The sequence below is a fragment of the Halichoeres trimaculatus genome, unplaced genomic scaffold (assembly GCF_033239565.1).
Source record: "Halichoeres trimaculatus isolate MK-OKI-2021-1 unplaced genomic scaffold, fHalTri1.1 fHalTri1_scaffold_14, whole genome shotgun sequence".
Taxonomy (NCBI): Eukaryota; Metazoa; Chordata; class Actinopteri; order Labriformes; family Labridae; genus Halichoeres; species Halichoeres trimaculatus.
This window is the reverse complement of record NW_027437192.1, coordinates 35,098,700-35,116,506: the sequence shown is the minus strand read 5'-3', so window position 1 is coordinate 35,116,506 and position 17,807 is coordinate 35,098,700. Positions and strand designations below refer to the sequence as shown.

Sequence of the window (17,807 nt, the reverse complement as noted above, 5' to 3'; positions counted from 1 at the left end):
GACGTGGAATGTCACCTCTCTGGCAGAGCCTGAGCTGGTGTGTGAGGTTGAGAAGTTCCGGCTAGATATAGATATATTTAACTCCCACCTCCGGGAGAGCTTCAACTGTGTTCCGGGGGAGGTAGGGGACATTGAGTCCGAATGGGCTTTGTTCCGTGCCTCCATTGTTGAGGCGGCCGTTCGGAGCTGTGGCCGTAAGGTGGTTGGTGCCTGTCGGGGCGGCAACACCCGAACCTGCTGGTGGACACCAGCGGTGAGGGATGCCGTCTAGCTGAAGAAGGAGTCCTATCAGGCCTTTTTGGCTTGTGGGACTCCTGAGGCAGCAGACAGGTATCGACAGGCCAAGCGGAATGCAGCTTTGGTGGTTGCCGAGGCAAAAACTCGGACATGGGAGGAGTTCGGTGAGGCTATGGAGAAAGACTTCCTGACGGCTTCAAAGAGGTTCTGGACCACCATCCGGCATCTCAGGAGGGGGAAGCAGTGCACGGTAAACACTGTGCTCACTGGGGACGGTGCGCTGCTGACCTCGACTCGGGATGTTGTGAATCGGAGGAAGGAATACTTCGAAGACCTCCTCAATCCCACCGGCATGCCTTCCTTGGAAGAAGCAGGGCCTGGGAATGTAGGGGTTGGCTCTTTCATCTCTGGGGTTGAGGTCGCCAAGGTGGTTAAAAAGCTCCTTGTCGGCAGGGCCCCGGGGGTGGATGAAATCCGCCCAGAGTTCCTCTAGGCCCTGGATGTTGTGGGTCTGTCGTGGCTGACACGACTTTGCAACATCGCGTGGACATCAGGGGCAGTGCTTCTGGATTGGCAGACCGGGGTGGTGGTCCCTCTTTTTAGGAAGGGGGACCGGAGGGTGTGTTCCAACTACAGGGGGATCACACTCCTCAGCCTCCCTGGTAAGATCTATTCAGGGGTACTGGAGAGGAGGGTCTGTAGGATAGTCGAACCTCAGATTCAGGAGGAGCAATGTGGTTTTCGTCCTGGCCGTGGAACTGTGGACCAGCTCTATACCCTCAGCAGGGTTCTTGAGGGTGCATGGGAGTTTGCCCAACCTGTCCACATGTGTTTTGTGGACTTGGAGAAGGCATTCGACCGTGTCCCTCGGGGAGTCCTGTGGGGGGTTCTCCAGGAGTATGGGGTGTCAGGCTGTTTGTTACGAGCTGTCAGTTCCCTGTACAACCAGTGCCAGAGCTTGGTCCGCATTGCTGCAAGTCGGACTCGTTTTTAGTGAGGGTTGGACTCCGCCAAGGCTGCCCTTTGTCACCGATTCTGTTCATAACTTTTATGGACAGAATTTCTAGGCGCAGCCAGGGTGTTGAGGGGGTCCGGTTTGGTGACCTCAGGATTGGATCACTGCTTTTTGCAGATGATGTGGTCCTGTTGGCTTCATCAGGCCGTGACCTTCAACTCTCTCTGGATCAGTTCGCAGCCCAGTGTGAAGCGGCTGGGATGAGAATCAGCACCTCCAAATCCGAGTCCATGGTCCTCAGCCGGAAAAGGGTGGAGTGCCCTCTCCGGGTCGGGGAGGAAATCCTGCCCCAAGTGGAGGAGTTTAAGTATCTCGGGGTCTTGTTCACGAGTGAAGGAAGGATGGAGCGAGAGATCGGCAGGCGGACTGGTGCAGCGTCTGCAGTAATGCGGACTCTGCACAGGTCTGTCGTGGTGAAGAGGGAGCTGAGCCGGAAGGCAAAGCTGTCTGTTTACCGGTCGATCTTCGTTCCCACCCTCACCTATGGTCATGAGTTTTGGGTAGTGACTGAAAGAACAAGATCGCAGGTACAAGCGGCTGAAATGAGCTTCCTCCTAACCGTGATACCACATTATCTCCATTTCCACCAAGCCGTTCAGTTCAGTTCATCTCAGTACGGCACACTTCATGTGGCGTTTCCTTTGACCAAAACCAGGACAGGTCCCTGAATTACTAAACTGTACCATTCCACTTTCTGGCATCCCTCTGTTGGGGTGCCAGACATACTGATCCAACTCTAGAAGGTGGAGCTAGAAACACTGCAGTCTGTTGATTGCTGGAAAGAATCCTCACTTCCTGTGTGGGAGTGTTAATAAAGAACAACACATAACCTTGCCATGTTTGAATCTCCAGTCCACTTTATGAAGAGAACTTTGTGTTTGTTTGGAAAATGGCGTCATCAAACAGAGTCACACTGCTGTTGAAACAAAACTCTCTTGTGTTTTTCTTCTTTATTAGCGGGGTACACTGTGTCGCGCTGCTGTGCCATCACACTGTTACATAGCTGATGCGGCTATCTGCGTCTGGCTTACACGCTGCCTACCAAGGGCACTGTTGACTGTGGAAACACAAACAGGATCAGGCTTTACTGATCCAGCCCATACCAAACTGTACTGATCCAAATCGGACCTCTTGGTGGAAATGGGGCTAAAGATTCTATGTAACAAGTTTCAATATGGATGTATCAAGATACAGTTTGATATTACAAGATATTATACCACAAGATACAGTATAAAAAGATATGATACAAGATACAGTACAATCCATCATGATATGATACATCAAGGTGTGATATGTGAGGATACAGCACGGCAAAACTCAATACGACAAGATGTGATGCAACACTGTGTGGTACACCATGGATGACACTGAGCTTCTCTGTGTCCTGATGCCAGCGTGTTGCTGTTTGCTCTGTGCTCTGTTTGCTCTGACGTGTTCAAATATTAGACTGACTTCATGAACTGTCTCACCATACTGCACAGCTCAGACCAGTGGCTTAGAGCTATTAGGAGCCTCCATAAACGTTATTTAAGATTTAAAAAAATGGACGTCATCTCTCTCAGCTTGATGAAAGGTCTCTATAAAAACTGCTCCCCCTAGTGTCTGGCTGCAGTATAGGTAAAAAAAATCTGTCTCTCCAGTCATTCCAGATGGGCTGTGGTCAAACTTTAAAAAATGAATACACCGCTTAAAAATGTTTATCACATCTGATTGTTGATATTATTGGGCTGCGTTGTGTTCAAATCCTCTTTCCGAAAAGTTATTTTTTCATTAGTTATTAGAGGTTAAAAACAGGCTTTACGCCATGTTGAATGACAATTGACAGCTGATGTTGTTGTGTATTTTTTTTCTGGGATTGTAAAATATGTTGGTAGGGGGGCCCCAACAAGAGATTAGACTCTCAAGAAGAAAAAACAACTTATTTTTGTCACCTAGCTCCACTCAGATTCTTTGCTGCCCGGATGCAAGGTGGCTGTGCCTGTGACGGGGTATTTTGGTTGCAAGGTTGTAAGTTTATAAATTGAGAATAAATATGTTTAAATGAAAAACTTTGAGATTTTATTATTACGCTTATTGTTAAACTTAAACATTATCAATATTAATTATCACATACCACATGACTAAGTTTGTGATGGGCAGACACTGCCCCCACTTTCTCCTGCATGCCTAACCCTCACATGGCTGTGCAGTTTGATGTTGATTTGTGATGTGCTAGCTTAACCTAGCAGAGTTGGCACTGCACCACATTTTGTTTTATTTTCTGGAAGGATCTCCACACAGAGTGTTTTGAAACCTGTAGATGTCCCTGCATGTTCCTGCTGTTTCTGTGATTTGCAACAGGACCTGGTGCAACATTTGGTTGTATAAAGTTATTTCTAGCTCCTGGTTTTATTTTGTTTGTGTGTTTGCTTTTTTTAGTCAGAGAAAACCATCTTCACATGAACTGTTAGATTTTTTTGAATGATAGTGACTATTCAAATATTGGACTTTTCATTGATTAGAATAATCACAGCCTATCCTTAATGAAGACCTATGAATACCTGAAGCAGCTTTTTAAACTCTAAATTGTTTTAGCTTGGGCTGACTCCACCCTCATATCACAGACTTAGCACAGCCATGATGAAGTTAGCCTGAAAGTTTGGGTCTGGATGCAGGCTCTGGTTCTGGTCTTTCCTGAAGGGAGCTGGATCAGTACCTCTGCAGTCAGACTCTCCTCTGTAGTCACTGCATCTTTTATGACCACATCTGTGTGTCCTAATTTGGTCATCTGGATTGTGTGTACTGCTGAGTAACTCGCATATTTACTGAGTTATTACCCTGCTCTCAGAGTTTCCTCTCAACAATCAGAGTACCACCAAGCAGAAACATCCAGTCAGGCAGTTCTGGTTCCAGGTTTTCCATCCTGTGGAGCTGCTGGGCATAAAAGAAGCAGCATTCACCTCTTGTTGTTGTTTCAGAGGAGAAAGATGAATCATAAGCACCAGCTGCTGTCTCTTCTTTTCGAATAAAAGGCTTATGTCTCTAAGTTCATGTGTCATGGGTTTACAGAGATGCAGAATCCCTCAGGACGTCTGACCCTCAGCCTCTCCGTGTTTATCCCTCACTCTCAGAATGAGGTCCCCCCTCTGAGTCAGCCTGATAAAGTCCTGGCTCTGTAGATTTTATGGATTTGGCCTCTGAGATGGAAAAAGTCCCTGCTTGTCGAGTTTAAACCTGACAGCAGCGTGAGCAGAGTGAGCGGCAGAGTCAGTCTGATATTTAACCTGCTCATAACGTGGGGCGTTTTTGTGTGTTCAGAGGTGACAGATTGTCCTGGCATGCTATGTTATGCTCTATCTGCTGTGTCAGGACAGCTGACATTTGAATATTTACTTTACTAAGACAAGATCTGTTTTCTTTCTTCACTTAAACGCTGTGAAAGCTGAAAACAGATGGGATGTGATGGTTGTCAAAAAGAACTCACAGAGAGGGGTCAGAACAAACATTTGTTATCCAATGTTTTCTGAAAGGAATTAATGAGACATAAACCAGCAGAGCTGCAGAAAGTCAGACAAACTGTGTGATGAGGTTTACTACTTCAGACTAGGGGTGGGCCTCAAAATTATATCAGGATATTTTAAGGAATGTTGTGATAACGATATTTATGACGACATGGAGGAGAAAAACAAACAACTGATAATTAGTGGTTCTGCTGCTTCTGAATAACAGCCTTTTTATTGCACACACAGTCTGGATGCCACTTTTCCAATCATTTACTACAACTACACAAGCTTGAAATGTAAACATAGTAAGTCGGTCAGATCCAGAGGAAATCTGACATTTTGGAGGAGGAAAGTTAAACTTGCAGGTGAAAAACTTCTTAACTCTATATGACAAAACACATTCTTTCTATAAGGACACCAACAGAAAGGAGAGGGCATGGACTGAAGGTTCTGAAGTTTTTGGAGGGCCACATAAGTTTAACATACTAATTAATTACCATGAAAGTACGTTGTCATGGGTGGGGTTTCTGCAGGAACATCTGGTTCTCTTGTGATCTCTGGTATCCAGCTGCTGTGGGCACTGCCCTGCGCTGTGCTGCGTGGCGCTCCAGAGACGCATCCAGTATGATTTGGCACACTCCCAAAATCTGCAGAATTGCGCAGGGCGGCGCTTATGCTTTTCGCGTGAATTAGGGGTTATGCTGAAATATGGTTCGGACGTTCGGCTCGACCACACGTCCGTCGTACAGGCAAAAATATCCACCGATGATCACGTAGCTTTCACATCCTCCTCATGTCTTCATAGCTTGGTTGTGTTCGGCTGTGTGTTTCAGCTTTAGGTGGTGGAACATGTTTGTGGTGTTGCAACCCTTCTCGGTGATAGTTCTCCTGCACATTTGCTGCATGTCTGATCTTTGGTCAGTCAAACCACTTCCACATCACTGAGGTAGCTCCTCTAGGCACTTAATCCTCATGTGAGGACGAAGTTGATGATGCCGTGTTTCTTTCGCTTCGGTCATTGTTGTTACGCCTCTGCACTGTAACTATCCACTTCCTTGACGCTGAGGAGTGCAGACGTGCCTCTGCTTGCTCCTGCTGCTTACTGCTTTCAGTGTTTCCCACAGGATTTTAGGAGACTGTGGTGGGGGAGTCTCTGACCCTCGGTGGTTTTAATGTGTGTGTACGTTTTTAAGCGCGATGTATCGCCCTTACAGTAAGTGCAATTTGGGACCATGGACATGAACATACGCTGATAAATAAGAACTTACAAAGGCATATCAGAAATATTTTAAATTTGATTCAGAAACAAAACCAAAAACTCACTCACTCACAATAATTTGAACAATTTACTGAACAACATTTCAACAACAGGTTATTTACACTATTTCCGTGATCTGTGATCCGTTATCAGGCTACTGAGACTGTAGCTTACCGTTATTCTGTCACCTGAGTTAACGAGGTGTGTGTTTGAAGCTGATGAGAGAAAAGAGAGCAGGAGGATGTGAGTAGGTGAAAGGGAGGCAAAGTGGAAACCCTTTATATTGTTTTAACATCTTAAAAAAATATTTTTTTGGGATTAAGGGTCAGATTACGATTCTTCTTTTCTCTGCTCCCTTATCTGGATTTGGGAGTGTTGTGTTTTCATTCTGTTTTTTTTCTACAGTGACTGCAGAAAATAGTCAAAATAAATAAAGATTCCTAAATTTGCTGCAGCCCACTTCATCACCAAATGTAGCCTAAATCAATGCAAGATCATTTTCTGACTGATATTTCCTGATATTGCTGTGTATCTGGCTCTGAGAGAAATTCAGCTTCTTCCATGCTCTCTCCGTCTGTTGTGTTCACCATCTTACGCTGACGTCACTACAAAAATCGTAGAGCGCACATGGCTACTTAATATGCACGTACTGATTTGCATTGACCATATATGGTAACGTTCGGGCGTGCTGAAGGCAGGAAAGGAGGCGTGCTCACCACATTCACGCTATTCTCGGCGCAGTGTGATTTATCACGGAGAATAGCGTGCAGCTGTGTGTACGCAGAGTCTGATAGATCTGAAAAGAGTGTTGGTCATATCCACGTTTTGCCTTTTCGTCTTAAGTGAAACTTAAGAGGACTTTTACACGCTTTAATAAATGTAGGCCCCAGGAGAGGAAAATATGAAATAATAAGCCACGTCAGCTCGTTGGTATTGTCCAGGTAATTGTACTGTGTGATTGCACTGACTCTGAATGCGCGGTAATAATGAAACTCTGGAACCGAGACGTGCGCGGTGCAGCCGTTCCTCTTCCCGAGAGGCGGGCAGACAGCGCAGTGAGATACTGTGTCCACGGCCGCAGTTAGCATGGGCGCTAATGCCCAAAAAAGAAGTTGCACGTACCTCAGAGTCAGACGCCCCGCTCGAACGTCGCTGGAATCTAGTTCGCACCCTCTTGTTCTCGCTTGTTTACGTGCGGTAGGAAAGTACAGCTGTGTAATGGTCTGACAGAGTGACGGATCGTATTTTTTGTCTCCATATGAGACTGTGGCGGAGCCAAATGAGACTGTGGCGGGCCGCCACAGTCTCATTAATTAATGGGAAACACTGGCTTTGCTTTTAAATCATTCTACTTTTTCTACAAGTCTTGGATATGATTTTATTCTTTCTTTTAATGGAACCAAGACTTTTTAAATCATTTTATGTTTTTTACAACTTATCTGATGAGCCTGCAACTACAATCTTCTCAACATGCTGGAAGTGGAGTCTCCCTGTGAAAGCTGTCGGATGTATTAACAGGAAATCTATGCACTTAAAGAAAAGATTTTTGCCCTGGAAACTGAAAAAGGACTTCATGAAACACTCCCAGTGGAACCCAGAGGTAATTAGTCCACTTTTACTTTCAAAGGAAAGGGGGAAAAAACGACTACCTTCAATTTAAAGCTAAATGATACCATGTCTTTTCCGAGACTCTGCAGAGACATTTATGATGAACTTGGTGCTAAGCCAAAGCGAAGTCAAAATGTTGGTATCAATGGAAGATGTGCAGCTTCACCCGTAAAGTTAACAAACAGATTTTTACCACTGTCAGAGCCAAATGTGACGGACTACAACAAACAGAGAGCAAACAGCCAAATTCCTGTGCATAACAGTAACCATGAAGCCACTACAAAGCAGCAGACGAACAGAAAAACTGTGCCACAAGTCCAGGTCAAGGATACCCTTGTGCTTGGAGACGGAGCCATATCTGATATAAGCATGAACAGAATGGTTACTTGCAGCTATCCCAGTGCCACTGTCTCTGACATCACTAAACTCCTACCCAAGGTACTGGCAAAACACCAAGGGGTGAAACGGCTGATTGTTCACGCAGGTGCAGTGGACGTCAGGAAGGATCAGTCTGAAATCTTAAAGAAAGACTTTGATGAGCTATTTGAGAGTCTTGATAAACTGAAAATAACGTTTATCAGTGGACCTCTCCCGAATATTGACAGGAGGATAAACAAATTCAGCCGGCTGCTTTAATTAAACACATGGCTGTCTGGAGTCTGTGAGTCCAGGGGACTGCATTTCATTGAAAACTTCAACCTTTTCTGGCAAAGAGTAGATCTGTTTAATGGAAAAGGCCCAAACCTGAACAGAGGTGGAGTGAGTCCACTGATGGATAATCTTCTCCATGCTCTGCGGCATCATAAAAGGCCGAGACTTGGCCTTGTGCTCCCGGAAAGGAAAGGAGTGAGAAAAGAGCTCCTGACTCGCCACCCAAGGACCCAGCAAAAGACTCAGCCACAGCAGCACCTCCAGCATCCAGAAAACAGGATTCAGACGCAGCTGGACTGCACTCACCACAGCCCTCACCATGGCCTTCACCACAGCCTTCGACACGGCCCTCACCACAACCTTCACCACGGCCCTCAACACGGCCCTCAACACTGCCCTCACCACAGCCTTCATCGAGGTCCTCAACACGGCCCTCACCAAAGTCTTCATCAAGGTCCTCAACACGGCCCTCACCACAGCCTTCATCGAGGTCCTCAACACGGCCCTCAACAAAGTCTTCATCGAGGTCCTCAACACGGCCCTCACAACAGTCTTAATCGAGGTCCTCAACACGGCCCTCACCAAAGCCTTCATCGAGGTCCTCAACACGGCCTTCACCACAGCCTTCATCGAGGTCCTCAACACGGCCCTCACCACAGCCTTCATCGAGGTCCTCAACACGGCCCTCACCAAAGCCTTCATCGAGGTCCTCAACACGGCCCTCACCACAGCCTTCATCGAGGTCCTCAACACGGCCCTCACCAAAGCCTTCATCGAGGTCCTCAACACGGCCCTCACCACAGCCTTCATCGAGGTCCTCAACACGGCCCTCACCACAGCCTTCATCGAGGTCCTCAACACGGCCCTAAACAAAGTCTTCATCGAGGTCCTCAACACGGCCCTCACCACAGCCTTCATCGAGGTCCTCAACACAGCCCTCACCAAAGCCTTCATCGAGGTCCTCAACCAGCCCTCACCACAGCCTTCATCGAGGTCCTCAACACGGCCCTCACCAAAGCCTTCATCGAGGTCCTCAACACGGCCCTCACCAAAGCCTTCATCGAGGTCCTCAACACGGCCCTCACCAAAGCCTTCATCGAGGTCCTCAACACGGCCCTCACCAAAGCCTTCATCGAGGTCCTCAACACGGCCCTCACCAAAGCCTTCATCGAGGTCCTCAACACGGCCCTCACCACAGCCTTCATCGAGGTCCTCAACACGGCCCTCACCAAAGCCTTCATCGAGGTCCTCAACACGGCCCTCACCAAAGCCTTCACCGAGGTCCTCAACACGGCCCTCACCAAAGCCTTCATCGAGGTCCTCAACACGGCCCTCACCAAAGTCTTCATCGAGGTCCTCAACATAGCCCTCACCACAACCTTCATCGAGGTCCTCAACACGGCCCTCACCAAAGCCTTCATCGAGGTCCTCAACACAGCCCTCACCACAGCCTTCATCGAGGTCCTCAACACGGCCCTCACCACAGCCTTCATCGAGGTCCTCAACACGGCCCTCACCAAAGCCTTCATCGAGGTCCTCAACACGGCCCTCACCAAAGCCTTCATCGAGGTCCTCAACACGGCCCTCACCACAGCCTTCATCGAGGTCCTCAACACGGCCCTAAACAAAGTCTTCATCGAGGTCCTCAACACGGCCCTCACCAAAGCCTTCATCGAGGTCCTCAACACTGCCCTCACCAAAGCCTTCATCGAGGTCCTCAACACGGCCCTCACCAAAGCCTTCATCGAGGTCCTTTACACGGCCCTCACCAAAGCCTTCATCGAGGTCCTCAACACGGCCCTCACCACAGCCTTCATCGAGGTCCTCAACACGGCCCTCACCAAAGCCTTCATCGAGGTCCTCAACACGGCCCTAAACAAAGTCTTCATCGAGGTCCTCAACATAGCCCTCACCACAGCCTTCATCGAGGTCCTCAACACGGCCCTTACCAAAGCCTTCACCGAGGTCCTCAACACAGCCCTCACCACAGCCTTCATCGAGGTCCTCAACACGGCCCTCACCAAAGCCTTCATCGAGGTCCTCAACACGGCCCTCACCACAGCCTTCATCGAGGTCCTCAACACGGCCCTCACCAAAGCCTTCATCGAGGTCCTCAACACGGCCCTCACAACAGCCTTAATCGAGGTCCTCAACATGGCCCTCACCACAGCCTTCATCGGGGTCCTCAACACGGCCCTCACCAAAGCCTTCATCGAGGCCCTCAACACGGCCCTCACCAAAGCCTTCATCGAGGTCCTCAACAGGGCCCTCACCACAGCTTTCACCACAGCCCTCACCACAGGCCTGTGACCCGCCTGCTGCATCTACACCCTCCGGAGACGCTTCGCTGTCTTTCTTGTCTCCACCCTCACCCATGAGACTACCTGATCACCTTGAAAGCTTGGTGAAATCAGGGATCAAAATGGTTCCCTTCACGCCAGATGTGACAAGGTCAAGGATTTTATGCTCCAAAAAGAATCCAGCCCCCCTCCCACCCCGGGCTACTCCACCAACCAAAGCCCCCCCAGCTCGGCCCCCACCATCGGTGCCCACAGCTGTTATCACCAGCAGCGTCACTGCTGTTGTCTAGGACACTGAAGGCCTCTGTGTTGCTATACCCCATATCAACCAGAGGCCCAGGGAGGAAGTGTTGTCTTCTTCAGTCATAACAATCATCAAACCCCGTAGATTAGAAAAGAGAGGGACAGTCAGACTGTCCCATCAGAGAAATCTAATCCATATCCCTTGTAAGAACACAGCGCCCACTTCAACCTTTGTTAATCTTAAACATGCAGTACTCAATGTCAGATCTTTAAATAACAAATCACTTTTAATTGATAATTTTATTTCCTCTTATGATCTTGATTTTATGTTTTTAACTGAGACATGGCTTGACAAAAACACAGCTAAAGCAGTCCTGATTGAGTCTAGTCCACCTCATTTCAGTTTTGTGTCTGAAACACGACAAAACCAGAGGGGTGGGGGAGTCTGTGCCACATTCAGGGACAATATACTCACCAGCAAGTTGTGGTTTGGAGTTTTTTCATCATTTGAGTATGTGTCATTCAAAATGGAACTAAAACAGTCTTCCATACTCTATATCACCATCTACAAACCACCTCAGAGTTGTTTTATTGATGATTTTACCGAATTTCTTTCAGTTACGCGCACTGATTTCGACTGTTTGGTCATAACAGGGGACTTGAATGTGCACCTGGATGTAGCCCATGACAAACAAGCCAGAGAACTCACTGCTGTCCTTGAGACGTTTGGTTTAACTCAGCATGTGGCTGAACCCACCCACAGCAGAGGACACACTTTGGATGTGGTCATTACCAAGAATGTTTTCATTTCAAAAGTGGATGTTGTCGATGTTGCTCCGTCTGATCATTTCTGTGTTTTCTTTGACCTGTCTGTTACACCCAAACCAGCATTTGGGTCTGCAGTCGTTGAGAGGAGACTCATAAATGACAGCACAGGGACACAGTTCAAGGAAATGATTCAGTTTGATGATGCCCTGTGCTCTAATGTTGATGACCTGTTGAGCTCTTACACGTCAAGTGTTTTAATGTTTTGGATACCATTGCTCCTGTAAAGGTTAGAATGGTTAAAGATATGCAAAAGGCGCCATGGAGAAAAGAAGACTCAGTCAGGGCACAGAAAAGGGAGTGCCGTAGAGCTGAGCGGAAATGGCGCAAGTCAAAGCTCCAGGTTCATTATGAGATCTACAAAGAAAAGTTATGTGTGTTTAACCAGACTTTACGTAGAACAAGGGAGAACTATTTTTCTCAGATCATCAAAAACTACAGTAACAACTCTCGTGTCCTGTTTGCTACAGTCAACAGATTAACAAATCCTCCAGCTTCACTGCCCCCAGAACTCATTTCTACATCTAAATGCAATGAGTTCGCAATATTCTTTAACGACAAAGTTCAAGCCATTAAAAGTACAATAATTTCATCAATACAAGGAACTACTCTGCAGCCACTTAGACACCCAGAGCTGACACATTTCTCATTAGTAACTGACAAAACAGTTGAAGAGATCATCTGCAGTCTGAGTCCATCAACGTGCTGCCTTGACAAGTTACCCTCTAGATTTCTAAAGTCTGTGCTGAGCAGTTTGTTACCACAACTCGCTCATCTGGTCAACATCTCACTTCAGACTGGAACATTTCCAAAGGCCTTAAAAAATGCTGTCATTAAGCCTCTCCTGAAGAACAGCAGTCTTGATGCCACAGTACTGAATAACTACCGGCCTGTATCAAACCTGCCATTCTTAGGCAAAGTCCTAGAAAAAGTTGTATACCAACAGATTACTGACTTTCTCCTGGATAACAATGTGTTTGATACTTTCCAATCAGGCTTTAGGCCCCACCACAGCACTGAGACAGCTCTGGTCAAGGTGACAAATGATATCCGCCTGAACACAGACGCAGGCAAAGTCTCAGTCTTAGTTTTGCTGGATATGAGCGCTGCCTTTGACACTGTTGTAGACAACTGTGTGGGAATCTCTGGTACTGCTTTAAACTGGTTCAAGTCTTATCTCGAGGGCAGGACTTTCTTTGTTGAAATTGGTAACTGTGTCTCAGACCAAATGGTCCTGAACTGTGGTGTTCCCCAGGGTTCAATCCTGGGACCCCTATTGTTTAATTTGTACATGCTCCCATTGGGTCAGCTAATACGCAGCTGTAATGTGTCCTACCACAGCTATGCTGATGACACTCAGATCTACGTGTCAATGACGGCAGGCGAACATGGGCCTATAGATTCACTCTGTCGCTGCGTTGAACAGATCAGTATGTGGATGCAGAACAACTTCCTCCAGCTGAACTCAGACAAAACTGAAACCATTGTCTTTGGCCCACAGAAACAAAGAGAAAGGGTTATCAGTCACCTTCAGACTCTCTCTCTAAATGTGAGTAACCAGGTTAGAAATCTAGGGGTGATATTGGACTCAGACCTGAACTTTAACAGCCACATCAAATCAATAACATCGGCTGCTTTTTACCATCTCAAAAACATTGCCAGGATTAAAGGAATAGTGTCTAAACCTGACTTAGAGAGACTGATCCATGCATTTGTCTCCAGCAGGTTAGATTACTGTAACGGCCTGCTCACTGGACTCTCAAAACGAGCTGTAAGACAGCTGCAGTACATCCAGAACGCTGCTGCTCGGGTCCTGACCAGAACCAGGAAATACGACCATATAAGTCCAGTGCTCAGGTCTGTGCACTGGCTTCCTGTGGCTCAGAGAATAGACTTTAAAACAGCTCTGTTTCTTTACAAGTCCCTTCATGGTCTAGCACCAAAGTACATCTTGGACATGCTAGAACCATATGAACCAACTCGGTCTCTGAGAACCTCAGGGAGAGGTCTCCTGCTGGTGCCCAGAGTCAGGACTAAACACGGTGAGGCTTCATTCCAGTTTTATGCCCCCAAAATCTGGAACAGTCTGCCAGAAGATGTGAGACAGGCCTCAACTCTGACAATGTTCAAAGCCCGGCTGAAACAGTTCTGTTCAGCATAGCATACAACTAGTGAAAGTATTTTATCTGCACTCTCCTCTTTTAATTTAATTAATCATTTTAATGTTTTATGATGTGATTTTATGCAATGATTTTATTTTGCCTATTGTGATTTTATTTTATGTTAGCTGTAAAGCACTTTGAATTGCCTTGTGTATGAATTGTGCTCTACAAATAAACTTGCCTTGCCTTGCCTATCACAAAATGACAAATTTATATCCTCCAAGAAATTATACCGGTATTATGGTAGACAATTTAATATGGCACATCCCTACTACAGACAAACCAATCAGGGGACAGAGACATGGGCTGGACTGTAGACCAGGACTGACTTACTAAGGCCCCGTTTACACGACGCCGAAAACGGTCGATTCCGCAAACATTTCGTTGCGTTTTGGCCTTCCGTTTAGACGAGACCACGTTGCGTTTTCAGTGAAAACGCAAACTTTTGATAACGCTCCCCAGAGTGGAAAGATCTGAATCCGCTCCTCCATCCAGCTTCGTGTAAACACAGAGCGGAGCGTCTCAGGGTGAAACGCTGACGTCACCGCATGAGCACTCGCAGTTTCAGGTGAAGGCTCCACTCTCAGCCACATTTACAGTTGAGCCAGTAGTTGGCGGTAATGCGCGTTATGGTTGGTTTGCCGACCGTCTCACACAACAAAACGGCAGAAAAAGAAAGAAAAGAAGAGGAGACTTCTCCTCCTGGAGTCTATTGAACACGGATCGTTTTCACGCCGTCCTCATGTAAACGCGGGTGGCTTTTGAAAACGCAAAGGAAGAATCGTTGCGGGAGTCTCCATGTAAACGGGGCCTGAGGAGAGTTTAGTGACGGTCATTGCTTTTTTTTCTCACTTTCTCTGCCTTTTTTGCTTTATCCTCAATATCTCTGTCTTCATTGATATGTCCTCACTCACTATGCTCTCTTTCTGAGTCAGCTGATAGATCTGACCTGATGTGTTGGTAATGAGGTTTGACTGATTGTTTTCCTTTGCGATAATCAGTGTCTCTCAGTGTTTTTAGCTCAACTCTGTTGATTGATTGTCTTTTTTTTCTAGGGTGAAGGCTGAAGGATCACATCCACAGAGTGACGTCTGGACCCACTGTGATCCAAAGGGACTGTCAGTGACATACCTCTCCTCCTTTTGCTCTGCCTTCATCCTGCTGTTTATTCCTCAGACTGCATGTGTTCCTCTTCAGGATCATGTGAAGTGGTTTCAGAGGGGCGACTGATCCTCCTGACCCCCCTGCTGACCCCCTGCTGACCCCTCTCTGACCCCCTGCTGACCCCTCTCTGACCCCCTGCTGGCCCCCTGCTGACCCCCTGCTGCCCGCAGACAAATTGACTCTAACAACTATGTGACAGAGCTGCTGCCTGTCAGTCTGTCTGTAGGATCCTCACTCTGCCTCCTTTGTTTGTTCTCTTCCTTGCAGCCTTTTCCTCCCCCCTTCTCTTCCTGTTTTTGGGCCATGGTTCGTAAGAAAGGCTCTCTCATACTATGCGGCGGTTTCCTGTTTGTAGCCTGGAACGCTCTTCTTCTGCTGTATCTGTGGGGTCGCCCCCTCAGTGGCCGCCTCGGGGAGGGGGGAGGAGCTGAGCCCGTGGGGAAGGACGAGTGGAGCTTGACCAAGGGGAAAGGAGGCCAGGTGAACCTGGCGGGGGAGGTCATCCGGCTGGCTGAGGAAGTGGAGGTTCAGCTGGAGACCCAGAAGAAGCTGCTGAAGCAGATCGAGGGTCACAGGGCAGTGTGGGCCCGGCAGAGAGACTTGGGGAAGCGAGAGACAGAGGAGAAAAAAGAGGTCAAACATGAAGTGGTCCAGCAGGAACACAAACATCCACCTCCAGTCAACCAACATGACGTGGAAGGCAGGGACCAGCCAGAGGTGAGGCAGACACAGAAAGCAGCTCCCACAGCGATCCCCGACGCTAAGGTAGAGCAACAACACGCCACCGAGCTAAAGGAGGAGCCCAAGACCCCTAAGCCCTCCACCACCAGCCCCAAGGCTGTCATCCCCATCCTGGTCATCGCCTGCGACAGAGTCACGGTCAAACGCAGCCTGGACAAACTCATCCAGTACCGCCCCTCTCCAGAGCTGCACCCAATCATCGTCAGCCAGGACTGTGGCCACGCAGACACAGCTCGTGTGATTGGCTCGTACGGAGAGCAGCTGACTCACATCCGCCAGCCGGACCTGTCCGATATCAGAGTCCGGCCTGAGCACAGGAAGTTCCAGGGTTACTACAAGATTTCCCGCCACTACCGCTGGGCACTCAACCAGGTGTTCAACAGGTTCTCCCACTCCAACGTGGTGATCGTGGAGGACGACTTGGAGGTGAGCTCTGTGAGACACACCAAACCACAAAGGTTATCCGCAGTGGTGATATCAGAGCAGAACGTTCTGTGTTTGCTCTTAAGATGGTTGGTTTTTATAAAACCATAAAGTTATCAGCTGACAGGTCTGACAGGAGCTTTAAGCTGCACACTGGGCAGAAAGAGCTGTGCACCGGACACTTCTGTCCCCTCTCAGAGAGTCTCCTTTGCATTCCTCTGTCCTCACTGGCCCTGTTCACTCCATCACTGCATGTTTGTGGTTTCCATGTTGAAAAAACACAACTTTTTCCTACTCTTTTTTTTTTTCCTAACAAATTTAGGTCCAATGTGTTCATACATCAAATGGATACAAAATTAATATGAACAATCACAATATAAATCAATATACATTTCAAGTGTGGCCATTCTGGTTTTATTTTATGCATCAAAACAACTTCCCAAGGCCAAGTCAAAATATTGAGATATATATATATATATATATATATATATATATATATATATATATATATATATATATATATATATATATATATATACACGATATATATATATATATACGATATATATATATATATATATATATATATATATATATATATATATATATATATATATATATATATATACACGATATATATATATATATACGATATATATATATATATACGATATATATATATATATATATATATATATATATATATATATATATATATATATATATATATATATATATATATATATATCGTATATAGTGACATGGCCTAACCATATTGAGATATGGATAAAATGCCATATCCCCCGGCCCTACCTCATCCTGCCCTGTCCTAACTTGCTCTTTCCTTACTCCATCTGTCCTCACTCCCTCTGTCCTCACCCAGCTCTGTCCTCAGTCACTGGGTTCTCACTCCCTCTGTCCTCAGTCACTGGGTTCTCACTCCCTCTGTCCTCAGTCACTGGGTTCTCACTCCCTCTGTCCTCAGTCACTGGGTTCTCACTCCCTCTGTCCTCAGTCGCTGGGTTCTTACTCCCTCTGTCCTCACCCAGCTCTGTCCTCAGTCGCTGGGTTCTCACTCCCTCTGTCCTCACCCAGCTCTGTCCTCAGTCGCTGGGTTCTTACTCCCTCTGTCCTCACCCAGCTCTGTCCTCAGTCGCTGGGTTCTCACTCCCTCTGTCCTCAGTCGCTGGGTTCTCACTCCCTCTGTCCTCACCCAGCTCTGTCCTCAGTCGCTGGGTTCTCACTCCCTCTGTCCTCAGTCGCTGGGTTCTCACTCCCTCTGTCCTCACCCAGCTCTGTCCTCAGTCGCTGGGTTCTTACTCCCTCTGTCCTCACCCAGCTCTGTCCTCAGTCGCTGGGTTCTCACTCCCTCTGTCCTCAGTCGCTGGGTTCTTACTCCCTCTGTCCTCACCCAGCTCTGTCCTCAGTCGCTGGGTTCTCACTCCCTCTGTCCTCACCCAGCTCTGTCCTCAGTCGCTGGGTTCTCACTCCCTCTGTCCTCAGTCACTGGGTTCTCACTCCCTCTGTCCTCAGTCACTGGGTTCTCACTCCCTCTGTCCTCAGTCACTGGGTTCTCACTCCCTCTGTCCTCAGTCGCTGGGTTCTCACTCCCTCTGTCCTCAGTCGCTGGGTTCTCACTCCCTCTGTCCTCAGTCGCTGGGTTCTCACTCCCTCTGTCCTCACCCAGCTCTGTCCTCA

At 47.4% G+C, this 17,807-nt stretch overlaps 1 protein-coding gene across 3 annotated transcripts in view; it reads left to right on the top strand.

Moving 5' to 3' along the window:
* mgat1b (alpha-1,3-mannosyl-glycoprotein 2-beta-N-acetylglucosaminyltransferase b) overlaps positions 1–17,807 on the top strand; it is a 29,559-nt gene that overhangs the window by 7,978 nt on the left and 3,774 nt on the right. For 2 of the 3 annotated variants that reach the window (XR_012599542.1, XM_074686828.1), the window contains exon 2: positions 14,837–16,112. Coding sequence is in view for 2 of the 3 variants with exons in the window: in XM_074686828.1 (XP_074542929.1) it covers positions 15,249–16,112 (864 nt within the window). In the remaining variant the exon portion in view is untranslated. The remainder of the gene's footprint in view (positions 1–14,836; positions 16,113–17,807) is intronic. The other variant, XM_074686829.1, reaches the window with a different exon arrangement.